Source organism: Orcinus orca, chromosome 16, assembly GCF_937001465.1.
Source record: "Orcinus orca chromosome 16, mOrcOrc1.1, whole genome shotgun sequence".
NCBI lineage: Eukaryota > Metazoa > Chordata > Mammalia > Artiodactyla > Delphinidae > Orcinus > Orcinus orca.
This window is the reverse complement of record NC_064574.1, coordinates 12,191,393-12,215,046: the sequence shown is the minus strand read 5'-3', so window position 1 is coordinate 12,215,046 and position 23,654 is coordinate 12,191,393. Positions and strand designations below refer to the sequence as shown.

The window sequence follows — 23,654 nt, the reverse complement described above, 5'->3', positions numbered from 1 at the left end:
GGGGTTTCTTTCTTGGGTAATGAAAATGCTCTGAAATTAGTGACAGTTGCACAATTCTGAATATAATAAAAACCACTGAACTGTATACTTTAAAAGTATATTCTATGGTTAAGTGAATTCTATGGTTTGTGAATTATGTCTCAATTAAAAAAAAAAAAAGGATGTAAAGGACATATGGAAAGTATCTTGCATACTGTAGCTACTCATTAAAAGTTAGCCCCCTTTGGAAAGAGGTAAACTGAAACTCGGTAACCTAAGATGTTTTAGGTGGAACAGCATATTTTCAACAGAACTTAGTGTTCATTTTATTTATTCATTTGTTTGTTTAAGTATATAATTCAGTGGTATTTAGTGTATTCACAATGTTGTACGCTGGTTCATTCTTAGTTTGTTAGAACCTAAAAATCAGTCTGTTAACAAATCTGTTGAACATCTACCCCATTCTGAGTCATTTCTAGGTGCTCTAGAGAGTAAAGAGAAGGGAAGAATAGTTCTCATCTTCAAAAAACCTAAACCATTCTTAGGAAGATAAGAATGCAGTGAAGGAAGCCATCACTATACAGTGGACTTTCAGAGACAGCAAGAAATGATCTTTATGAAGAAACAAGCCTTCTAGATCAAGGTTTTTCCCAGTATTTAATAGATTCAGAAAACCCCGATTTTCATAGATTAAAAAAAGATCAAGAAATGAGTAAAAACAGATTGAATATTTTTTTAAACCCCCCAAACAAAACTACAGGGTCACAAAAATGATTCAAAAAGTAACATTAAATATCAAAGCCAGTCATTCATCATGAGTGTTTATGACAGTCTAAGAGTCCTAACACTGAGCGAGCACCACACTCTTCCTTTTTTCAGACAGGGCCACATCCCATGTGTCTTTCTATCTCCCAGAGGCTGGTGCAGAGCCTTGCACGAGGTGAAAAGAATGACCGAACATCATCACCCTTAAGCACAAGCAGACACAGGAAAGGGCCTGCTACACTCAGGCAGAATCTCCTACCGCTTGTCTGAAACAAGTGTCACATTATTGGAATCTATTTCTTCACTCCTACATCAAATTGCTACTTAACACTAGATAATTCTGTAGTGGGAACAGATGAAAACTCAAAATATAAATAGGAAGGAGACAATATAGCACAGTGGTTAGGAGCACAGGCTCTGGAGTGAGACGAGGTTTGGGAATTATCGGCTATGTGACTTTGTACGAGTACCCTGACTTTTCCAAGTCGGCTTCCTCATCTGTAAGATGGAACGCAGCTACGCAACAGGAGCACCTTACAACAGGCTCTTGTGAGAATTAAAGGGCATTTCTGGGGGGTTTACTATGTGCCACAAAAAAAGGTTAGCGGGCATTATAAGACTGGGAATGCTCGAAAATCACAGAGCTCTAAAAGAGGGGTCCTGTTCCCCATCCCCACTGTCTTTGTCTTCTTCGCAAAGGTCTCTGGGCCCAACAGAGCCTGGAACAGACCAGAGCAGACCAGGCAGGCAATAACCCTTTGTTGAATGGCCCAATGAATTAGGATACAGACGCATGGCAGGACTGGGAAACAATGAATAAAAACCACAACCATAAAGGTTTTCCGAAGTTCAGTTGGACACTGTCTTCAGGAATGCTGGCTGTACCTGGAGCCTTGTTATTTGATAAGCCCAGGGGTTTGTTCTAAACTACGTGAGGGTACAATTACCTCTAACCTCACTGTCTACATTGTCATGTAAATTCACACTATGAGACTAAACAGGTTTTTGCTTACCATTTAGAGGGATTAAACAGCATCAGAGGAGGTTCAAATATATAAACTGAAACTGGTCAAAAAAGAATAGCCACATTTCAGAAAATATACCATTGGTGAGCTTTTTCCGTGATAAGGCTAATATTTTTTAAAAGGAGGCACAGTGAATTTAAGACATTGACATTTATAGCGGTAGCTCGACGCTTACTCTTGGAGGCCCAATTATCATCCCTGTCCATCTTGTAAGTGTCATGTCTTCGTCATCTTCTAGACCCCAGCTAACTGTGCCATCTCCTACTCCTTTCTGGCCTTCTTCGAGTTCTTCCAACAGTCGGAAATTGCGAGGGACTTTTACTCCTAAAATAAATGGAAAGAAATTCAAGATACTAGCAACTCCAGGGGAACTTGTAAGCCTAGAGCTAGCTGCTCATTACCACTAGGTTAGAATAAAGATGCTTATGTGCTAAAAACTTCTGTAAGTTGTCGTACCTCAAGCTTGCTGCTTACGAAGCTATCTGTATTGACCAGCACAACCAGAAGGAAGGGGCACGTGGTTTGTTACAGGTGAAGTGTCGACTACACCAGGGCTGGATGACCAAACCTAGAAAGACACCCCACCCCCATCCCTGGAGCTTTGACGAACTTCATAAAGGGTTTACAAGCCGAAATGTTGATTAATTTGGGCCCAATAGTTTGAGATGAAAACTAAAGTGCTAACAAAAGTGCCTTGGAAGAAAAGAGGCTATTTCTTTTGTTTTGTTCTTATTCTACATTTCTGAGTCTAAGGGCATGCTCATTTGTTGGTATGACTCTCAAACTACCTTAGGAGGAACAGACGCCCTGGCCCTATCATGTAACAACAGTGTCCTCTTGATCAACTCAGAGTCAACAGAAGGCAGCAAGGATGAAAAATTGCAAATATTTAAGTCATAGTTTCTCTCTTGTGAAAAAGCTAAGAGGGCAGCCAGTTCTCTGCTTTACCTGTTTCCAAAAATCCCAAAGCCTGGAAAGTAGCTCATGGAAGCAAACACACGAACACATCTCACAGGTTCATGCCACTGCACCCAAGTTCAGGCTGAGGCTTGCACCGCTTCTGGGTGTCTTCCAGAACAGAGTCTAGGTACTGGGCCCAGATGGGGATGTTATTCTCCCAACCAGTCCTGCCTACCTCTCCCCGCACTCACCTCTTCCCCTGGCATTTAGACTATTCCTCAGGAAAAAACTCAGGATCCAGGCAAGTTACAAGCTTTCTTTACCGAGCCTCCAACTGGCCAGACTCTCAGAGCCAAGCAGCACTTAACATATGATTATGAAGAAAGACCCACTGGAGGGACTCAAGACTGTGGGAGGTGTTCGCTGTATATCTCAGTATTTCCCAAAGTGTGGAACACATGTTACTATTAATTCAACTGGAATAAATACCTGAGGAAATCAGGCACTTTTCTAGGCACCAAGAAATAAGCTGTGAACAAAACAAAAATGCCTGCCCTCATGGAGCTTACATTCTAGAAGGAAACAAATACAAATTATGCAAGTTATGTAGTATGACAGATGGTGGTGTTCTGGAGCAGAGAGTACTGGTGGGGGGAGTTACAATTTTAAATAGGGAACATTACTTATTGGCAGCTGAGGGGAGAGTCTTCCAGTCAGAGGAAAGAGCAGGTGCAAAGGTCCTGAAGTACGACCTTGCCCAGAGTGTCAAAGAACAGCAAAGATGCCAAGTGAGCTAAAGCCAAGTCAGTGAGATGGAAGTAGGAAATTAGGGACTCCAAGTGTTAAAAAGCCACTGGAGTTTTGAATAGAGGAATGACAGGATTTTGACTTGTTTTTAACAGGATCCCTCTGGCTGCTGTATGAAGAGTACAGTGAAGGGAGCTAGGGCAGAAACAGCTAGAAGGCTATTGCAATAATCCCAGCAAAAGATCACAGGTGTTAACAGTGAAGGAACAGGGTGATAGCAGTGAAGGTGGTGAGAAGTAGCACAGTTTTAGATATTTCAGGGGTGTGAGCTGGTAAGATTTGCTGTCAGATTGCCTATGAAGTGTGAGAGAAAGAGAAGTCAACTATTGCTCCCAGGCTTTTTTTCAGGTGGTACATAAGTGAACACTTCATTTTACAGTCATGTATTTATTAGGGCAAGTAATGTTAAACTAATTTCCCCTTTATGATTATGTTAAAATTTTCCTTCTAAAATAAACATAAGCAAAAGAGTCAGTCGACTGAAGAAAAATATTAAATAGCACAGATGGTACTTGAAAGGAAACAGGAAAAATCTGAAAGCATTCTTGAATGGTCCGTTTGGAAAACACTGGCATTTTTTATCCACAGAAGAGCCAACTGGATTATTCACTTTCACTGGATTAAGTCTCCTCCAGCAAACGCGAAACTGAAGGCTGTTTGTGACATTATAAGCAAAAAACCAGACAATTCAATGCCTTTTGTTTAGAAAGAGTTAAATCTTTAATAATCCTAATTTGGCTTAGGAGAAAAGAAATCACTGTGCATTACTACTGCTGTTACTATTGGTTACTTTATAAGCCTGCACTAATAAAAATGAATATCCAAATAGCACAGAATTGTACTGATAGGAAGACTGATAGATATCTGACGTACTTGTTCACAGGTGGTGTAATGGGCTGAACTGTGTCTCCTCAAGTTCATATGTTGAAGACCTAAGTCCCAGCATCTCAGAATGTGACTATATTCGGAAACAGAGCCTTTAAAGAGGTGATTAAGTTAAAATGAGGCCATTAGGGTGGGCCCTAATCCAATATGACTGGTGTCCTTACTGGAAGAGGAAACTTAGATGCACAAGGAAACAACAGGTATGCACATCTGTATGGAGTAAAGACCACGTGAGGACCCAGTGAGAAGGCAACCACCTGCAAGCCAAAAGAAATCAAACCTGCTGATACCTTGATCTTGGACTTCTAGCCTCCAGAATTCTGAATGTCCATTGTTTAAGCTATCCAGTCTGTGGTATTCTGTTATGGCAGCCCTAGTAAACTAATATAGATGTTAAGTGACATCTTAAGAAACCTGGATAGATTATCTCTAGGTGCAACCTGGTTATCTCTAGGTGCAAGGATTATGGGTGGTTCCAACCCCCCCTTTCCATATTTTCTGATTTTTTTAAAAAACCACGATTGTGACTTACTTCACTCTGTATAACAGACTCTAGGTCCATCCACCTCACTACAAATAACTCAACTTCATTTCTTTTTATGGCTGAGTAATATTCCATTGTATATATGTGCCACATCTTTATCCATTCATCTGTTGATGGACACTTCGGTTGCTTCCATGTCCTGGCTATTTATAGAGCTGCAATGAACATCGTGGTACATGACTCTGTTTGAATTATGGTTTTCTCTGACTATATGCCCAGTAGTGGAATTGCTGGGTGGTATGGTAGTTTTTTTAGTTTTTTAAAGAACCTCCATACTGTTCTCCATAGTGGCTGTATCAATTTACATTCCCACCAACAGTGCAGGAGGGTTCCCTTATCTCCACACCCTCTCCAGCATTTATTGTTTGTAGATTTTTTGATGATGGCCTTTCTGACCAGTGTGAGATAATAGCTCATTGTAGTTTTGATTTGCATTTCTCTAATGATTAGTGATGTTGAGCATTCTTTCATGTGTTTGTTGGCAGTCTGTATATCTTCTTTGGATAAATGTCTATTTAGGTCTTCTGCCCGTTTTTGGATTGGGTTGTTAGAGTCTGTCATACAGAGTGAAGTTAAGTCAGAAAGAGAAAAACAAATACCATATGCCAACACATATATATGGAATCTAAGGAAAAAAAAAAAAGGTCATGAAGAACCTAGGGGCAAGACGGGAATAAAGAGCAGACCTACTAGAGAATGGACTTGAGGATATGCGGAGGGGGAGGGGGAAGGGTAAGCTGGGACAAAGTGAGAGAGTGGCATGGACATATATACACTACCAAATGTAAAACAGATAGCTAGTGGGAAGCAGCAGCATAGCACAGGGAGATCAGCTCTCGGTGCTTTGTGACCACCTGGAGGGGTGGGATAGGGAGGGTGGGAGGGAGGGAGACCCAAGAGGGAAGAGATATGGGGATATATGTATAACTGATTCACTTTGTTATAAAGCAGAAACTAACACACCATTGTAAAGCAATTATACTCCAATAAAGATGTTAAAAAAAAACCCAAACAACCATGATTGTGTCATTTGATCAACACAACACTTAGGAACCATGTCAACCAAACTGCACTTGCTATTCGCTTTGCCTGGAACACTCTTCCCCAGATAAGTTACATCAGTCATGCTTCCTCACCTTCTCTAGGGCTTCAGTTATGTGACACCTGATTGAAATAAGGATCAAGGATTCTCTGAGAGTGGGAATCTCACTTCATAGTATTCCCTAAGTGACTAACTTTAAGTGGTCTGTGTTCTTTAGTGTTACCAAAACTTGTTCAAGTCAAATGATCAACAGCGAAGTACAATAGCTCCCATGGCTAAGCCCTTCACTTTTTTTTTTTAAGAAGATGTTGGGGGTAGGAGTTTATTAATTAATTTATTTTTGTTGTGTTGGGTCTTCGTTTCTGTGCGAGGGCTTTCTCTAGTTGTGGCAAGCGGGGGCCACTCTTCATCGCGGTGCGCTGGCCTCTCACTGTCGCGGCCTCTCTTTTTGCGGAGCGCAGGCTCAGTAGTTGTGGCTCACGGGCCTAGTTGCTCCGCGGCATGTGGGATCCTCCCAGACCAGGACTCGAACCAGTGCCCCCTGCATTAGCAGGCAGAGTCTCAACCACTGCGCCACCAGGGAAGCCCAGCCCTTCACTGTTTTTTTTTTTTGCGGTACGCGGGCCTCTCACTGCTGTGGCCTCTCCCGTTGCGGAGCACAGGCTCCGGACGCGCAGGCTCAGCGGCCATGGCCCACGGGCCCAGCCGCTCCGTGGCACGTGGGATCCTCCCGGACCAGGGCATGAACCTGTGTCCCCCGCATCGGCAGGTGGACTCTCAACCACTGCGCCACCAGGGAAGCCCTGTGTCAGATCTTTAAATCAGGTTGGATTAATTATTTCAGGTGTAACTGTTCCTCTTGTAAACTTTAGCAAAGAACATCCTTATAGGTGGAAATGTTCCCTCTTCATCTAACAACCAGGTCTGATTAGGAAATCTTTTTTTTTTAATTTAATTTTTTGGCCACACTTCGTGGCAAGTGGGATCATAGTTTCCCGACCAGGCAACGAACCCGCGCCCCCTGCACTGGAAGCAGAGTCTTAACTGCTGGACCACCAGGCAAGTCCCCCTTAATCCAAATATCGCAAGCTCATTGCTATTAGTTTCAAAACAGGTAGTGAATTCAACATATCTTTCTGACGCTTGATTTTTTTACTTCTGAAGTAGGGGAAAATATTATATTAGTAATGAATCTTGCACTTCCAACAGGTATTTCCATTGGATTAGAGACATTTAATTACTTAAAAACAAAGCATGCAGAGCTCATATACACAACTGCACAACAACAAATGAGTCACTTAAACTTATTTTAGGTTAGTATTTGGAACAGTAAATGAGCACCACAGAGGACAAAGTCAGCTTTTCATTGTTACTTCTGTACTGACATTACAGGATGATTCAATTTGATTCAATTATAAAACAGGCATCAAAACAGCTTAATAAATGAAAAACTCTGGATTGGCCAGCATCTATTAGGCAGTCTAGAAATATTCCAAGCAGGAGTTGGAATATACATATGAATATCAGAATAATTGTACTATATACTGATTATGATAAGCATTTATTCCATTTGAATAGCAGTTCTCAGCTTTTTTGGTCTCAAGACCCTTTTACACTCTTAAAAATTATTGAAGACTTCAAAGAGCCTTTGTTTATGTGGGTTATAGCTATTGATATTGACCAAATTAGAAAATTAAAACTGAGAAATTATAAAAATACTTAATTCATTTACAACTAACCACAACCAACCATTACGTGCTAAGATAAATAACATATAACTATATTTTCCAAAGAACAGAATTAAACTAGTGAGAAGAGTGGTATGGCTTTGCAGATTTCTTTAATGTCTGGCTCAAAACAACAGGAAGTGTTAAGAACTGAGGTGAGCTGGAGAATACACATCCTCTCTAAAGGGGATAGTCACGCCTTTGCCCTGGCCAAATGTCTATGGGTCAGATTCTGCTTATGGGACACCACTCTGCAACATCCGAGGTCACCTAATTGTTCTCAAAAATCCCTTTAAGCCCTAATATCCTAGGTTTAGCTCAGAGGATATTTTAAACCCTCTGAGGGTAAGGGTAAGTAAAGGTTGCTAAACGTTGTAATCTGGCATTGGGCAGTTAAGTACTCAGTTAACCTTTATTTAGCAAAATCTCGAAGAATTTAAGTCCACAAAGTGGATAGCTTTTATTTTTTTCATTTTATTTTTAAAAATTATTTATTTGTTTATTTATTATTATTTTTGGCTTCATTGGGTCTTTGTTGCTGCACGCGGGCTTTCTCTAGTTGCGGTGAGCGGGGGCTACTCTTCGTTGCGGTGCGCGGGTTTCTCATTGCGGTGGCTTCTCTTGTTGCGGAGCACAGGCTCTAGGCACACAGGCTTCAGTAGTTGCAGCACACAGGTTCAGTAGTTGTGGCGCACGGGCTTAGTTGCTCCATGGCATGTGGGATCTTCCTGGACCAGGGATCGAACCCATGTCCCCTGCACTGGCAGGCAGCTTCTTAACCACTGCGCCACCAGGGAAATCCCTGGATAGCTTTTAAAGAGGACTGTTACTTTTTTAATTCATTTTTCCTAAGCCATAAACTTTTATTTTCACTCAAAAATTGATTAAAAGTGAAGTCTGGGGAATAACTACAGCTAGCAGAAATCAGGAACTGCAAAAATTTACAAATTATGCAGTGATTCATTTAGCTTTTTTTGATATTTAAATAGAAGTGGCTGATTAGCACCTGGTTAGCTGGTATACTGAACTCTATCTAGTAAGGAACCATCTGGTTAGCTGGTATACTGAACTCTATCTAGTAAGGAACCATCTAGGGTTCACCATGTTTAATGTGTGTAAAACTGAGCTCATTCCACCTTTACAAGCAAAATCCACACATTTCAGGACTGCAATTTTTTAAAATGTTAGCTACGCTTGTTACCTGTTTGTCAAAATTTCCCTACCTATAAATTTGTTAGTAATATATATGTACACACACTTTCTTTCAGTACAATAATTATCAAACACTTATCCAACACCATGCTAGACCTTATTGGGGCTATGAAAGAAATAAAAACAGGAGCTTCCCAATCAGAGTATAAAGTCTCACTATGGAAACAAGATACACATACAAAGTTCAAGAAAACAAAACAGTATTAGAACGTATGAGAGAAATATAATCATAGGGCAACGTTTCTTAATCTTTTTTTTTTTTTTTTTGTTTCTTTTTTGTTTCTTTTTTTTTTGTTTGTTTCTTAATCTTTGAGGGGGTCATAGACCCCTCTGAATGTGATGAAAGCTAAAGAGGTGGGGCCATGTTACTAAGAGGACTTTATCCTGAGGGTAATTAGTGGGGAGCTGCAAAAGGCTCTGAGCAGGGCAAGAGATAAGGCAAATCTCCCAGGTAATGTTCAGGATGGGCTGAAGGATTAGAGGCCAGGTTAGAGATGTGTTACTACTAACATCTCAGGATACAAAGCCAGAAGCATTTGCTTAGAGCAAATACTTGTGACAACGGAACAAGTTATCGAACTTCTTATAAGCTGAGGTAGGTGGGATGTTAAAGAGATTTAAGGCAGCACATATTAATTTGCATGACTGTTGTGATAGTTCCCATTTTTATAAAAAAAACATTAAAACAACTGGCCTTTACATGGTAGTCTGTAGATAAATATTCGTTGAAAAATAAAAAAACTGAGCAAAGTATAAAAAGGTATGTACACTCCATTTTATAAAAGATAAACACAAAGTCAACCCATGCTTCCCCGCATGTGTATACTCACATAAACGATCTTTAGATGCCACGGAAGTAGAATCACAAATGTAAGGATACCTGGTTGACCTATTTTTATTATTTTTTAAGATTTTTTTTTTTTGATGTGGACCATTCTAAAAGTCTTTATTGAATTTGTTACTATACTGCTTCTGTTTTTTTTGGCCGCAAGCCATGTGGGATCTTAGCTCCCCAACCAGGGACCGAACCCGCACTCCCTGCACTGGAAGGTGAAGTCTTAACCACTGGACCGCCAGGGAAGTCCCGACTACTCTATTTTAAAAAGGTTGGTCAGAGGAATGGCGAAGTTACCTCCCACAAATAAGAGTCAGAATATAATTTAGAGAAAATTCTATAATCTCTCAGCAGAGGGTTAAGACCAGGAACCTAGGCTCAAATCCATGCTCTGCAACTTTCCAGCAATCTAGCTGGGTGACTACACCAAGTTATCCTTGACCCTCAGCGTAACAGGGATCCCGATACTCTTTGCCTCTACAAGTGGTGAGGAAGAACTAATGAGGTAAAACCTATAAAAGCACTTCGTGTAATACCTGGGACAGAGATTGAATCACCTTCATCGGCACTGTACTATCCATCGTAGTATAAAATACAAAAACCCTCACTTGATCCCATATCCCCTTCTAGCTACCAACTCATTTCTTTGTTCATTTTTAGCAAAAAATCTCAAAAGGGCTGTCTAGACCCCTTGTTTGCAATTCTTCACTCTACTTGCACCTACTCCAATCAGGCTTTTCTAGCTAGTCACTCACCCAAACTGCTCTTGTCAGGGGCACCAAGCAGCACCCTCTAGCCAAATCCTGTGGTCAATTCTCAGCCCCTACCTCAAGTTCCTGGAGCTCTCAGCAGCACCCATAACTCCCTCCTGTAACTCTCTTCCCTTAGCCTCAGGCTCTCTTCCTACCTCACTAGTTGATTGGCCTCACCTCCTTGACTGCAAACACTGGCTGCCAGGCCTCAGGGCACAGCCCACTGACCGCTGCTTTCCTGCCCCCTCCCCAAGTGATTTTACCCAGACCAAGGAAGCTTAATAACTCTCCAGTTTATATTTCCAACTAACTGCCTTCTACACATCTCCGTTTATATGCCTCATAGGCCTCTCCAACTTAAAACAATTCCAAACAAAACTCCCTTGCACTCCTCAAAAAACAAAAAGTACCCACTCTTCGATCTCAGTATATAGCACAAACAGATTTCTCTGGCTAGAAATCTTGGAGTTATGATAAGAGATCTTTCTCTTATACCCCATACCTAACCCATTTCCAAATATATCCCAAATACAATCATCTTCACCATTCCCACTGCAACCACTGTTAAGTTAGATCCCATCACTCCCCTTCTCAAAGCCCTCCACTGGCTTTCCCTTACAACTAGCATCCAAACTCCTTACCTCACCTACAGAGCCCTACCTGTTTTTCCAACATCATTTCCTGCCACCCTTTCCCTTGCTCCTCACCCTCCTTCAGCCATACCATCCTTTTTGAAGTTCCTGAAGATACAACCTGACTTTGCTTTTGCACCTGATGTTGCCTCACTCCAGAATTCTCTGTCCCCGAGCTGGGAATGGCTGGCTGGCTGGCTGGCTCCCTTATTCTTCATCTAAGCTCCAACTTCCCATTCCCTTATCTTGCTTTATTTTTCTTCACAGCATCATTACCACTTGACATTTTAAGTGTATTCTCTTCCACTTCATTAGTTGTTTACTGTCTGTCTCTCCCATGTGAACATAAACTCCCTGAGAATAAAACTTCATCTGTTTTGTTCACTGCTGAATTTCCAATACGTCAAAGAGTGCTTTGCCAAAGCATGTACTCAAACGCTTGCTGAATAAATGAATGGTGGCCGGGTGTTAGCTAGGGATGTTATTTCAGAATGAATAATGCTCAACGTCACAAAATTCTAACTCTGGTTTATTTCTGGAAATACAGCAGGGAAACATTCATAGCACTATTAAAAGGGAGTCTAATATTAAAAAGATTATCAAAGGGGCTTAGTATGGATTTCAAATAGCCCAAGAAAAGTTATACATTAAATTTTAAATATGATGATCTTACGAAGAAACACAAATCTTCAACTCGGAGCTGGGCAGTCTGTGGAGGTCCTCTAAGAGCCCCCTTACCCCCAACCCCATGCTCCTTTACCTTCACACAATGTCTGTGCTGTACCTTTTCTTTTTCTTTAAATTTCATTTTCTTTCTTTTTTTGTTGTCTGACTCACTCTTGGAGCTTCTCAAGTTAGAGTTGTGACTCATTCAATCCTACCTCCCCAGAATCTGGTATGCTACCTGGCATGTAATGGGACTCAATAAATGTTTCCTGATTGAAGAAAAGGCAGTACCTCTTCCTTTCCTACTGTAACCTCTCATATGGTCTACTGTGGCCAAAATACTGGACACTGATACCATATAACTGAGATACCTTAACAAAGATAAGGTTCTTTGTTTTGAGATAATTAAAATTTGATAAGTAGTTTTATTTTTTAATGAAGTGTGATCAAGACTTTTAGAGAAACTTTTTTTTTAATGAGGGAAAACTGGTTTTTTTCCCCCCACCACACAAGTCAAGGATTCTTCATTACAAATTGAACTTTGTTTCATAAAATATATATGAAAGCATGTTACTGATATTTCAAACCATTTAGAAACTGCATACAAAGTTAATACATCAATATTTTCTACAAAGCAAGAGCATTTAACACCAAATGGCCTAACTCCAATATTTTCTACAAAGCAAGAACATTTGACTCCAAATAACCCTTGTTCTAGAACCTCAGGGGCTACCCCAGGGACATAAATCCAAATATTGGTGGAGTTCAGAGCTCCTGCAGACCTTGTGAGTGTATCAGTCACAGGGAGGACTTCATTCCATCCCAAGTGGAGAGAATAAGCTCAAAATCATGACACGTTAAACAAAAGACTTCAGTGAATATATTAAAAATTAAATCCAGATATGTCAAAAACCAGAAGCATAACAGATCAGAAAAACGCAGTGATACCCTAACATATTTTCTTCCTATGGCACTTGAAGCCATTGAATCAAGCTAAATTTTAAGGTTCCTAAAACTTGTGTGTTAATCTGACACCTAAAAGGCAGCTGAAGGAACAACTTCAAGAGGCAATAGAGGATGTAAAAATGGACTCTTGTTAATCTTAATAAACTATAACTATTAAAAGGTTAGCTATGAAAATGTTAAGATAACTCTACCAAGGTGCTAAAATAACGCAGTAACCCAAGATTTTTAAAAAGAAAACATTTGTTCCTGTTACTTCAGAATTCTTCTCTCCAGAAGGATTTTTCCTGGATTTGTGTCAGTATCAAAAGTCAGCCAGTTTTTCTCCTGGCTAAATATAAACTGAAAAGTCAGCAGCTGCAGGATATTACAAAGAAAATATGACAACCAGGTTAAAAAAGTATGAATATTTGATAGGGTTTTACACCATGTCCTAGTAAAATATTTAATGCAGTAATTTGAAACACAGCAACATATTAAAATATTTGTGGTACAAAAAGGATTTTGAAGCCCTTTAAAACATCCTTTTGGGAAAAGCACTGCCACAAAGCAGCGGCTATTACAGCATGCCAATCTTGGAAAACCCTGGCCTGGCCTGGGTCTTGATTTAAAATGGCAGAGCCTCACAGGTTTCTCCGGGAAAGAAAGCTGCTAGTTAAAACTGGTCTGGTTGCCCATTCAGGGAAGACAGTGAACTGAGCTAGGAGTCTGGTGCTGCTACCATTCTGAAAATAAGGAGGCCTGGAAGGTGATGCACCTGGATTAAACGTTCTCGAAAAGTGGGCATAAAGTCAGGGGCAGGTAACTTTTGTTTCTGAGCAACTGGCAAGTGCAGTGCAGTCTGGGTGCCTGGTTAGGGCCTGTCCAGAGGAGCATATTTCTTCTCTCCTTCTACACAACAATGATTCTCCAAGTATGGTCCCCAGACCTGCAGCCTACACATCACCTGGGAACCGGCTAGAAATGTAAATTCTCAGGCCACACACCAGAACACTACACTACATTACACCATAGAACTATCGAATCTGAAACTGAGGGTGGAGCCCAGCAATCTAACAAGCCCCCCAGGTGATACTAATATATACTAGTTTGAGAATCACTGATCTGGGGGAAGAAACAGCGGCAATCTATCATTCTTTACAGTCTAGACAATGTGACAACAAACAGCTGGTGACAAGATGCAAGACCCTGTGTTTCTCTGCTGCTAGGGTGACCAAGGCCAAAGATCAAATTTTCTCTGAAAGGGGTGGAGACAAAGAATAAGGTGTGGTAAGTGCCTCAGGACAGTCAGGGAAGGAGAGAAAGAGTTAATTGTATGCTGAAGTCCGTCTATAAATGCCAACTTATCAGGACAAGAGCTTTCCTTTTTGAAAAGCTGAACAGGCACTTTTGCTTCTGCCCTATCAGATACAATGTTTCTCCAAATATGTAAATTTATATATTTGGCTACATCAAGATGAGACCCTGGATTAATTCACTGCAACATTCAATATTTATTGAGCACCTACTCTATGTCAGGGACTATGTGGGTGCTAGGGACATAGCAGAGAACAAGGATTATTCCTGCCCTACTGCAAAGGCACAGAAATGTGGAAAAACAAACAAGAAACCTTCAGATAAGGTTATGCACTTTAGAACAGAACAGAGATGTGATAATGAGTGAGAAGACTATGTTGAAAGGGGTGGGCAGGGATGGACTTTCTGGAGAGCTGAGACCTGAAGAAGGAGAAGCAGGCAGTCACAGGCAGGCAGAGCATTCCTAAAAGGGGAAGAGCAAGGGCACAGGTGTGCACATCACGCGAGCTCAGGGGTAGGCAAGGCCAAGGCCATGGAAGCCCTTGTGGGCCATGGAAAAGAGATGGATTTTATTCTAAGTGCAGCAGGAAGGGCTTTCTGCAGAGAGTGGCAGTTTCTGTTTTCTTGTCTGTAAAAAACCATTCTGCCTCCTCTACAGAGAATGGATTAGAAAAGGGCAAGACTGGAAGCAGGAGGCTTTTGTAGTCTTTTAGGCAAGAGAAAGGTGGTACTGGTAGGACAAGAACGACAATAATGCCGATGGAGAGAAGGAGGATTTGCCATCTATTTTGGGGTTACACCTACTGAACTTGTATGGGGTCAACGTGACAATGAAGAAAGAATCATACTTGGTGTCATTACTATCCACCCATGAAAGAACTAATCCGCCAAGGCAGGAATGTCAACAGACCTGCCAATGGCTGAAGGAACTTGAGATGCCTAGCTGGAGAACAGGCAATGGGGGGCTGGAAAAATGCTAATATGGACAAGGGCATATGTCCTGGAGCAGAGCTGTCCCAGTTCTGTACCCTGGTTTGCAAGTCACTGGCTCTGAGCTTCAGGCAAATCATTTCTCCTCTCTGGGCCTCAGTTTCCTCACCTTCACAATAGATAACTGCTTCAAAACGTTGCTGTCAGAAACGAGATGATGTATTTAATACAGTGTCTACCCATAGTTAGCCTTAGAAGTGCAGCTTAAAAAGAAGTCTGAAGGGCTTGCATGTCAATGAAGACAAGGACTGACTTTGTACATGACATGAGGGGGCCCTAAGCCCAACGAGTGCTGAGTTATTGAGTGTAAAGTATAAGCAAGAGCAAGAAGTGGCCTTCACTCTCATCAGACAGCACATTACCCAGAATGGGTAAAATGTGGCCAGGGATGCTGTAAAAAGAGTTCCTGCTACAGGTGGCAGACACTTCTCATTAAAGCCTGTTCTCTCATCAAGATTAAATACACCAAGACTGAGGAAGAGCACATGCCTGAATCCATGCCTTTCCATTTCCTTCCTAAGGCACTGGAGCAGGTTGGGGAAGGAACTGGAGTCAAAACCCCCTGGGCTCTAATCTGAGTGTCACCACTCCTCAGGCAGCCGTCAGTCTCCTTCAGGAATATTGGGGGGCCAATACTTCCCCTGGTGAGCTCACTAGGTTGTGGAGAGTTGGATGAGATGACATAGCAGGTTAAGTCGAAGTACTAGGAAACCTCTAAACCACTTTACGTAATATAAAAGTAACAGTGTTAACATCTCTACTTCACCAAATGTGCTGCTCTATACTTCCCTAGGGCCTTTCAGAATTAAAGAGAGGATTCCTGGGACTTCCCTGGTGGCGCAGTGGTTAAGAATCCGCCTGCCAATGCAGGGGACACGGGTTCGATCCCTAGTCCGGGAAGATCCCACATGCTGCAGAGTAACTAAGCCCGTGAGCCACAACTACTGAGCCTGCGCTCTAGAGCCCGTGAGCTGCAACTACTGAGCCCGCATGCTGCAACTACTGAGCCCACATGCTGCAACTACTGAAGCCCGTGCGCCTAGAGCCCGTGCTCCGCAACGAGAGAAGCCACTGCAATGAGAAGCCCGAGCACTGCAACTAGAGAAAGCCCGTGCGCAGCAACAAAGACCCAATGCAGCCCAAAATAAATAAATAAAGGTGTCTACTCTTTAAAAAAAAAAGAAAGAAAGAAAGAAAGGATTTCTGACTTTATATCCTCTATTCTACATTTATCAAACTACTGTAGAGCTACACTTCAGCTGAGAGAGAGGGAGGGAGGAAGAGAATATGGTGGGGGGAAGAGGGTGGTTTTAAAGTTATTGTGAAGGGAAAATCATGATCATCAAATTGACCCTGGCAATCCATAAGAGGAACAATAGATTGTAGTGGCCCAACAAAGCGTTTCCCCTCCATCACTAGAGCAGACTGCTGTTTCTTCAGCTGCGTACAACATGAAGAAGTTCTCATGAAAGCACGGCCCATGTTGTACAAAAGGCACTTAGCTACAACTGGCACAAGAAGATGCTCACACAGTGAGACACACGGGAACGAGACCAGCTAAGAGACTACCGGTTCTCATCTGCCAGCTCCAGCTCTTTCTAGGCAACTCCCTTGAATGGAATGGAAGACTACTAACCTCCACTGCCCATCTGGTTAAATGTTCATAAGAGGAGTGAGTGTATGCAGCCACTCCAACGTACGCAAATTTAAAATGTAAAGGGCTTACTTTGCTGGCACTCCATTTCCGGTTTACTGTCAGGGCAGCCTGTGGGATGCTGGGTGAGAGGAAAGATCTGGCAGCCAAGGGCTACTCTTTGAGGCCCTGCAATCCTGGCCAAGGCAGGAGGAAGTCACCTGTCACAACACAAGCATCCTGAGGATTCCAGTGGGTTTTCCACAGTTCCACCCCTCTAAGATCTATGAGGAAATCACACACTGCAGAAGCAAAGGAGGTGGGAAGCTGCTGTCACCAAGTGTTGAAAGCAGTGACCACAAAAAACTAAGTTCAGCCCTTACAGGAACTCAAAGGCTTCACAGCTGTTTCCTGGCAACCAGGGGCACAGATTAATCAAGAGGTTTGTTCTAAACCTAAGGAAGGCCTCAGGGCCCCTGACCACACCTGAAAGACTTCTCAGGGTTAGAAAGCAGAGAGGCCTGTACACTCATTTTAGTTTAACCCAAATATGATCTTTCTGCTCCCTCCCTTAGCACTCTGCACTCCTCTTACTGCCTGGGAGCAATGGTCAGATCTTGTCATTCCTCTTTTTAAGACTCTCATTCATTCATTCAACAAACATTTACTGAACGTTTACTTCAGACCAGGTACTTGTTCAATGGCTTTCTTCCACACTGAATAAAATCCAAACTCATCTCTCTCTCCAACTCATCTCTTTAACAAGCCTCCCTTGCACACGGAGGCCTTTAGCTTGTTCTTTCAACATGCCAAGCTCAGTCCTGCCACAGGGCCTTTCCACTCAGCCTCCCCGTCCCCTGCCTGTGACGCACACTGTTGGCTCCTTCCATCATTTGTCTCAGTTCAAATACCCCCCCTTGGAGAAGCCTTCCTTGACCACCTCTCCAGATACTACATCACACAATTTCCTTCATAGCGTTTACTGTTATCTGAAATCTTAATTATTTACTCCTTTAATGGGCTTCTGACTTGAATAGAAGCTCCTCAAGGACAGGGGCTATGTCCATCTTGTTCACTATTCACAATGGGACACAGCAAATTCTTAATAAATACCTGCTGAATAAACAGACAAAGGAGTTCTGGGAAGCCCCTTTTTTATTTATTTATTTATTTGCAGTACGCGGGCCTCTCACTGTTGTGGCGTCTCCCGTTGCGGAGCACAGGCTCCGGACGCGCAGGCCCAGTGGCCATGGCTCACGGGCCCAGCCGCTCCGCGGCATACGGGATCCTCCCAGACCGGGACACGAACCCGCGCCCCCTGCATCGGCAGGCAGACTCTCAACCACTGCACCACCAGGGAAGCCCCTGGGAAGCCCATTTTAAGGCACCTCAAAACCTCTTCCATGTTATCTAAACCATGCCAAGTGCTCTTGTATGCCACTAGACAGCAGCTGACGATGGTTTATCTGACCACCACAGCATTTATGAAGCACTCTTCAACTGGCAGGGCTTCAAGAAATTAGAATTAAGGAGCTGTTAAACCGGATTACAGGTAGCCAATCTCAAGTGATTGCCAAGGGGCTGAGCTGCAAAGCCATCACAACGCTGGCTGCTGCAGGCACAGTGTACCCTCAGTTCAGAGCAACCTGGCAGGGATGTTAGTCTCATGAGACGTTTCCCACAGCAGTCTGGCCTGACTCAGCCTCTCTCTTCTGAGAATGTCTGTAGCAGTCTCTTTGTAAATGAACTGACTCAGCACTGTTCCAACTGAAACCAAACCTAGGAAAAAGATGTGTGGTTTCCTCATCCTCCAGGAAGACCCCACTGCTTTAAGTGTAAAAGGCAGCTTGGGGTAGGTGACTTCAGTCAGATCCCCTACTTCCAATTCCTTCTATTCCCACTCTAACAATCAAACAAAGATGGCCCCTTGGGATACTAGAGGAGTAACATCCTGGAAAGACAGACTCCCCTCACCCTGCTCGCTTTGGGTCACCAACCCTCTCCTAACAGTGCTGCTGCGGCCTTAAACACCTGGAGGATTTCAGTACCCAGGCAGGTGGGCCTGTTCATTTCCTCCATCAGCCGTCACCCACTGTCACCTCTTCTGGGAGGACTTCACTGGCCAATTTCACTGCCAGGCACCTCAGGGGACACCCTCCTCACCAAAAGGGGGACACTCTGTTACTCCCAAATTCTGCACTTCCAGAATCCGACTCTCTTGCCTCATCAGCCCCTCTGCGGGACCTTCCCCACGCAATCATCACCCTGCCTCTTCCAGAAGGCCACCTGAGTCCATCCCCTGATGCCCAGCTGTGAGTGTTAGCTCTGAAACAGACCCTTCAGGATTTGATCCTCTGGTGCATCTCAGGAACACTGAGCAGTGAATCCAGTCTCAAAATCAATGCTCCTTCCCTTTACCTACCAGGGCCTGGAAGAACTCCCCCTGGCCCACAGCGCAGCCCCCTCCTTCCCTCTTGTACCTCAGCTTTCTTCTCCAGTCACCCAAAACTTCCCATTTTATTTGTTCCTCTCCCCATAACCCATCCAGCCACTGGGGAACTGCTGAGCTGGACTCCCATATGTTACCAACACCCGAAAGAGTGGGAGAGAGACAGTCTCCATAAAACAGACACTCCTAGGGTACGCTTTCCTCACCCAACAAAGGAGATTTTTCTTCTCTAAAGAGAACATCTCTGAAACCTGACCTTTTCCCACTCTCACCCACTGCATGGGGCTCCCTTCCCCAGACAGACACCTCCAGGGCTCCCAACTCATCTGTTCTTCACCCAATGTCGCAAGCTTCCACTAACCGCCCTGCTCGGAGCTTGCCTCCTAAAACCTAACATCTACCTCCAAAACTAGGGGCCTGGTAACGATGGGGTCATTTCACTTTCAGCTGCTCCAACCAAATCCCTCTGGAATCTGAAAAATCCCTTTCCTCTTCTCACGTATCCTATGGAGATGCCCTTCATCCCCCCCAAAGTAGCCACCCCAAGACTCCCCCTTTCTAATCAACATAAAAATTTCCTCAGCTAACCCAATCCCCCAAACGAACACTGGAGCCCTGCCCTTTACCAATGGGGGATCCTCTCAGTCACCCCTCAGGATGCTGTTTTCTTCCCTCAACCATCCTGAGGAGCTTCTCCGAAGTCCCCGCCAAAAGGACATCCCAAGGCTCCTCCCCCCACCCGGACACCCAGCACCCAAATAAAGGACTTCCATCCATTTTGGGGCGCCTCCTCGTTCTCAAGGGGACCCCTCGATCTCCCCTAAAGAGCCGCCAGCCCCGATCTCCTCGGCAGTGCCTCTGGGCTCGCCCCTCACCCGCTCTGGCCGCTCCGCTGCGCCGCGGGACCCGGCCCTTCCTCTCAGCAGGGCCCTCACGCCGCCCGGGGGAGCCTCTGGGCCTCGCCGCGCCGCCCACAGGCCCCACAGGCCCCTCAGGCCCCCGCCCGTGCTTCCGGCCACCGCCTGCTCCTCCTCCCCACTCAGGCCTCCTGGGTCGCCGCCACGGGGCCCAGGGGACAGAGGCATCGCAGAGGCCCTGGCCCCGCAGCAAGGGCCTTCGCGGGTCCCCGGCCCCCGGCCCGAGCCCATGCCCCCTCGGCCGGCCGGGTCCGGCGCCCCCGCTCACCCGAGCCCGTGGTGGCTGCCATCTTGCGTCGCTGTCGCTCAAAGGCCGGCCCCTTCTTCACCCCCCACCCGTTCTCCGGGCTCTTCTGCGCATGCGTGTGCGCACACGCAGACGCCTCCGCTGACGCCCGCTCCGCGGACTGCGCGACCAGTTGCCGGGAAGGTATTTTTTCCTGCCCTTTTAGAGAGAGGAAATGTTTGCGTGCGTGAGGGCCCAGCAACCTGCAAGGCCCTCCAGGCTCTGGTGCGAGGGAGGTATTGAGGTGCTTGGTGGGGAGGGCAAGGGGGATCAGACTTGGAAGGGTGTGACTGTGAAAGAAAAAGAAAAGAAAGCTTTTAAAAAGCGCCTATTGTCACAACCTATAATGGAATATAATCTGCAAAAAAAACCCCACCAAAACCCAAAAACCTGAATCACTATGCTGTACACCTAAACTAACACAATATTGTAAGTCAACTATACTTCAATAAATATAAATAAATAAATAGATGCAAGTTTATAATATTTTTAAAAATCACCTATTTTGGGCTTCCGTGGTGGCGCAGTGGTTGAGAATCCGCCTGCCGATGCAAGGGACACGGGTTCGTGCCCCGGTCTGGAAGATCCCACATGCCGCGGAGCGGCTGGGCCCGTGAGCCATGGCCGCTGAGCCTGCGCGTCCGGAGCCTGTGCTCCGCAACAGGAGAGGCCACAATAGTGAGAGGCCCGCTACTGCAAAAATAAATAAAAAGAATAAAAAGCACCTATTTTGCCTGGGGCATTTTCCTATCTAGTGGGATCCTCACAACAACATCTCTACCAGGTCGGGCTTAAAGTGAAACATGAAGGCGAGAGGGGTTAAGCCATTTATCTAAACTCAGCTGTTAAATGACTGAGTCAGAATTTGAACCCAAGCCAGATGTCTTGCTTCCAAGATCGATGCTCCCAGGCCAGAAGGGGCTTGTAGAAGGGCAGCTAAATGATTTGGGGCATTAAGGTGGCAGGGAAAGCATTCACTCATTCATTCATTCGTTCACTCTTTCACTCAATCCATTCATTCCATCGAACAAATATTTACTAAGCATCTACTATGTGCCAGATGCTGTCATAGGTGCTGGGGATGGATATACATCCCTGAAGAAGCAAGCTCCTGCTCTCATGGGCTTAGATTTTAGTCGGAGATAGGAAGCAAATAAACAAATAGGGAAAAACATAACTATAATAGGATAGAGAGTAAACCAGAGAAGAAGTGGTCAGGGAGGGCCTCCTATGGAAGTCATATTTCAACAGCGACCTGAATGATGAGAAGGAGGTAGAAGGAATGGCATGTGCAAAGGCCCTGGAAACATATACTTGCAAATGTTAAATCCAAGAAGTGACGCCTCTATGACAAATGGTCTGAGAAGCTCTTATATGGATATGGAAACAGGCTGAGAGAGGTGAAAGGATTGCCTCAAGGCAACACAGCTGAACACTGGCTGAGAAATGACCAGGACTTTCAATACAGAGGAACAAGGAAGCTGGAAGCCTTCACCCAGTGCATCCAATTCATCACCTTGTTCTGACAGAATGCCTCCTAAGCATCTCTCTACTCCATCCACTTGTCTCCCACTTGGATGATCCCAGCAGCCTCCATTCTTGCCCCCATGTTCCATTCACCTAAACCTTTCAGTAGCTCCCCATTCCCATGGGATAAAATACAGACTCTACAAATTGAGTGACCAAAGAATTATCATCCAACAAGACAATCAGCAGATTGAAAGGGGGCCTAGTATGACCTTACTGGGACAACAACCAGGAATCTCCAGGGCAAACCAGGATGGTTAACCACCCTACCCACAATGCCCTGCACCTAGGCCAGGACTAGGATGGAGTCAGTGAGGGGTCTAGGGCGCCAAATTTAAGGAGGCTTTCACTCTCCGATCCAGGCTCTGCACTCGCACCACCCTTCAAATGCGAGCCTCCCTAAAATCTGCACCCTGGGTGCCTCACTTTCCCCCTTCCCTGGCACTGCCTGCACCTCTGAGACTTGCTGTACCTCTCCAGTTACACTGGCCCTTTTCAAGGCCTCTGGAACACATGTCCTCTCCCTCCTCACGGCCATTGCCTGTGCTGTTCCCAGTCATTGCCCGCTCAGGGAAACTTTCCTTGATTTCTCCCACCAAATTCAGCCATAATTGACGCTCCAAGTGCCACGTGCATCTTCTTCCCAGCACTGGCCACATGGAATCATCTTGACATTATTCCGTGTATCACGTGATTCAAGTTTACCTTGAAGAGCACAGAAGATATTTGCCCTGGACTTTGGGTCACTGTAAAAAGTCATACAGCAAGTGGGAAGCATTTGGGCTCCTAAGGTGGACTCACCTCTGGCGTGAAATTTTCTGGGTTCGAGTCCTCCTTCACCACTCACTTTGCTGTGTGACTTGAGGCAAGGGACTTGAGCCTCTCCTGGCATCAATTTCCCCTTCTGAAAAGGGGGATGACGGTATCAACCTCATAGGGTTGCTGTGGGGATAAAATGCGTTGATAAACGCTTTGGCACCGAGAGAGAAGGGGACACTAGAAGAGCTGACATTTACCAAGCTGTCATATCCACCTTTTAATCCTCACAACTCTGTGCCACAACTCCTAGGAATATCCCCAATTTAGAGGTGAGAAAACAGACTCAGAGATAACAGGTGGAGAAGTGACGATTAAACCACAAGCCTCTTGTCCATGATGCTCATAAATGTTTACTTGCGTAGATTCTTTGGTTCCCGTGGGGAATTTCTGTCAAGCAAATTGACGATAAAGCGAATTTCTACACAGAGCGCCTCGCAGGAAGACTAGATTAAGCACGGCAGCCCGAGGCATGCTGGTAATTATAGTCCAGCGGGGTCGCGGAGCCTGCTGGGAGTTGTAGTCCTCCCCGTACTAAAGCGCTCTCGGAGAGGCTCCGCCCCCTCCCCGGCGGTCGCCGCCAGTCCCCAGAGCGGGATTCTTCTGGCCCCTGCGCCCCAGTCCCTCTCTGCCCTTGAGCTGGTAGCTTCAGCTGTCGCGGATGTGAGTCCTGTTTTATCGGATTCGTGGGAAGATTAAAATGGCTAATAGAACTAAAGAATTTAGAAAATGGCTTGACAGAGCGAGTGCTATATATTAGCTGCTGCCATTATTACTACAATATTATTATTATTATTTCCTCAATGACCCTTGCAAAGTAGCTGTTGTTATCTCCACATTTGTCAGATGTGGAAACTGAGACTCGGTGGAGTAAGATGGCCTTCCTAGGGTCACACAAGAAAGGAGTAAATTCAGGTTTGTAATCCAGTTCTTTTAACTCTGGGGCACTTGATGTTTCCTGTGTGGTGAGGGAGCTGAAGCCTGGAAAGTTTGAAGCAAAACGTAG

General features: G+C 44.5%; 1 protein-coding gene across 4 annotated transcripts in view; it reads right to left on the bottom strand.

The window, feature by feature from the left end:
* The window catches only part of UBE2V1 (ubiquitin conjugating enzyme E2 V1), a 31,243-nt gene extending 10,705 nt beyond the window's left edge, over positions 1–20,538 (bottom strand). Inside the window, exons 1-2 of one of the 4 annotated variants that reach the window (XM_012537827.3) lie at positions 20,288–20,538; positions 1,945–2,093 (exon numbers count right to left, since the gene is read on the bottom strand). In XM_012537827.3, the coding sequence (XP_012393281.1) occupies positions 1,945–2,093; positions 20,288–20,309 (171 nt within the window). In that variant the 5' untranslated portion in view covers positions 20,310–20,538. Of the gene's footprint in view, positions 1–1,757; positions 1,898–1,944; positions 2,094–16,746; positions 17,747–20,287 lie in introns of those variants that run through there. The other 3 variants (XM_004282897.4, XM_033411190.2, XM_033411191.2) reach the window with 3 other exon arrangements.
* Positions 20,539–23,654: the final 3,116 nt, after the last annotated feature.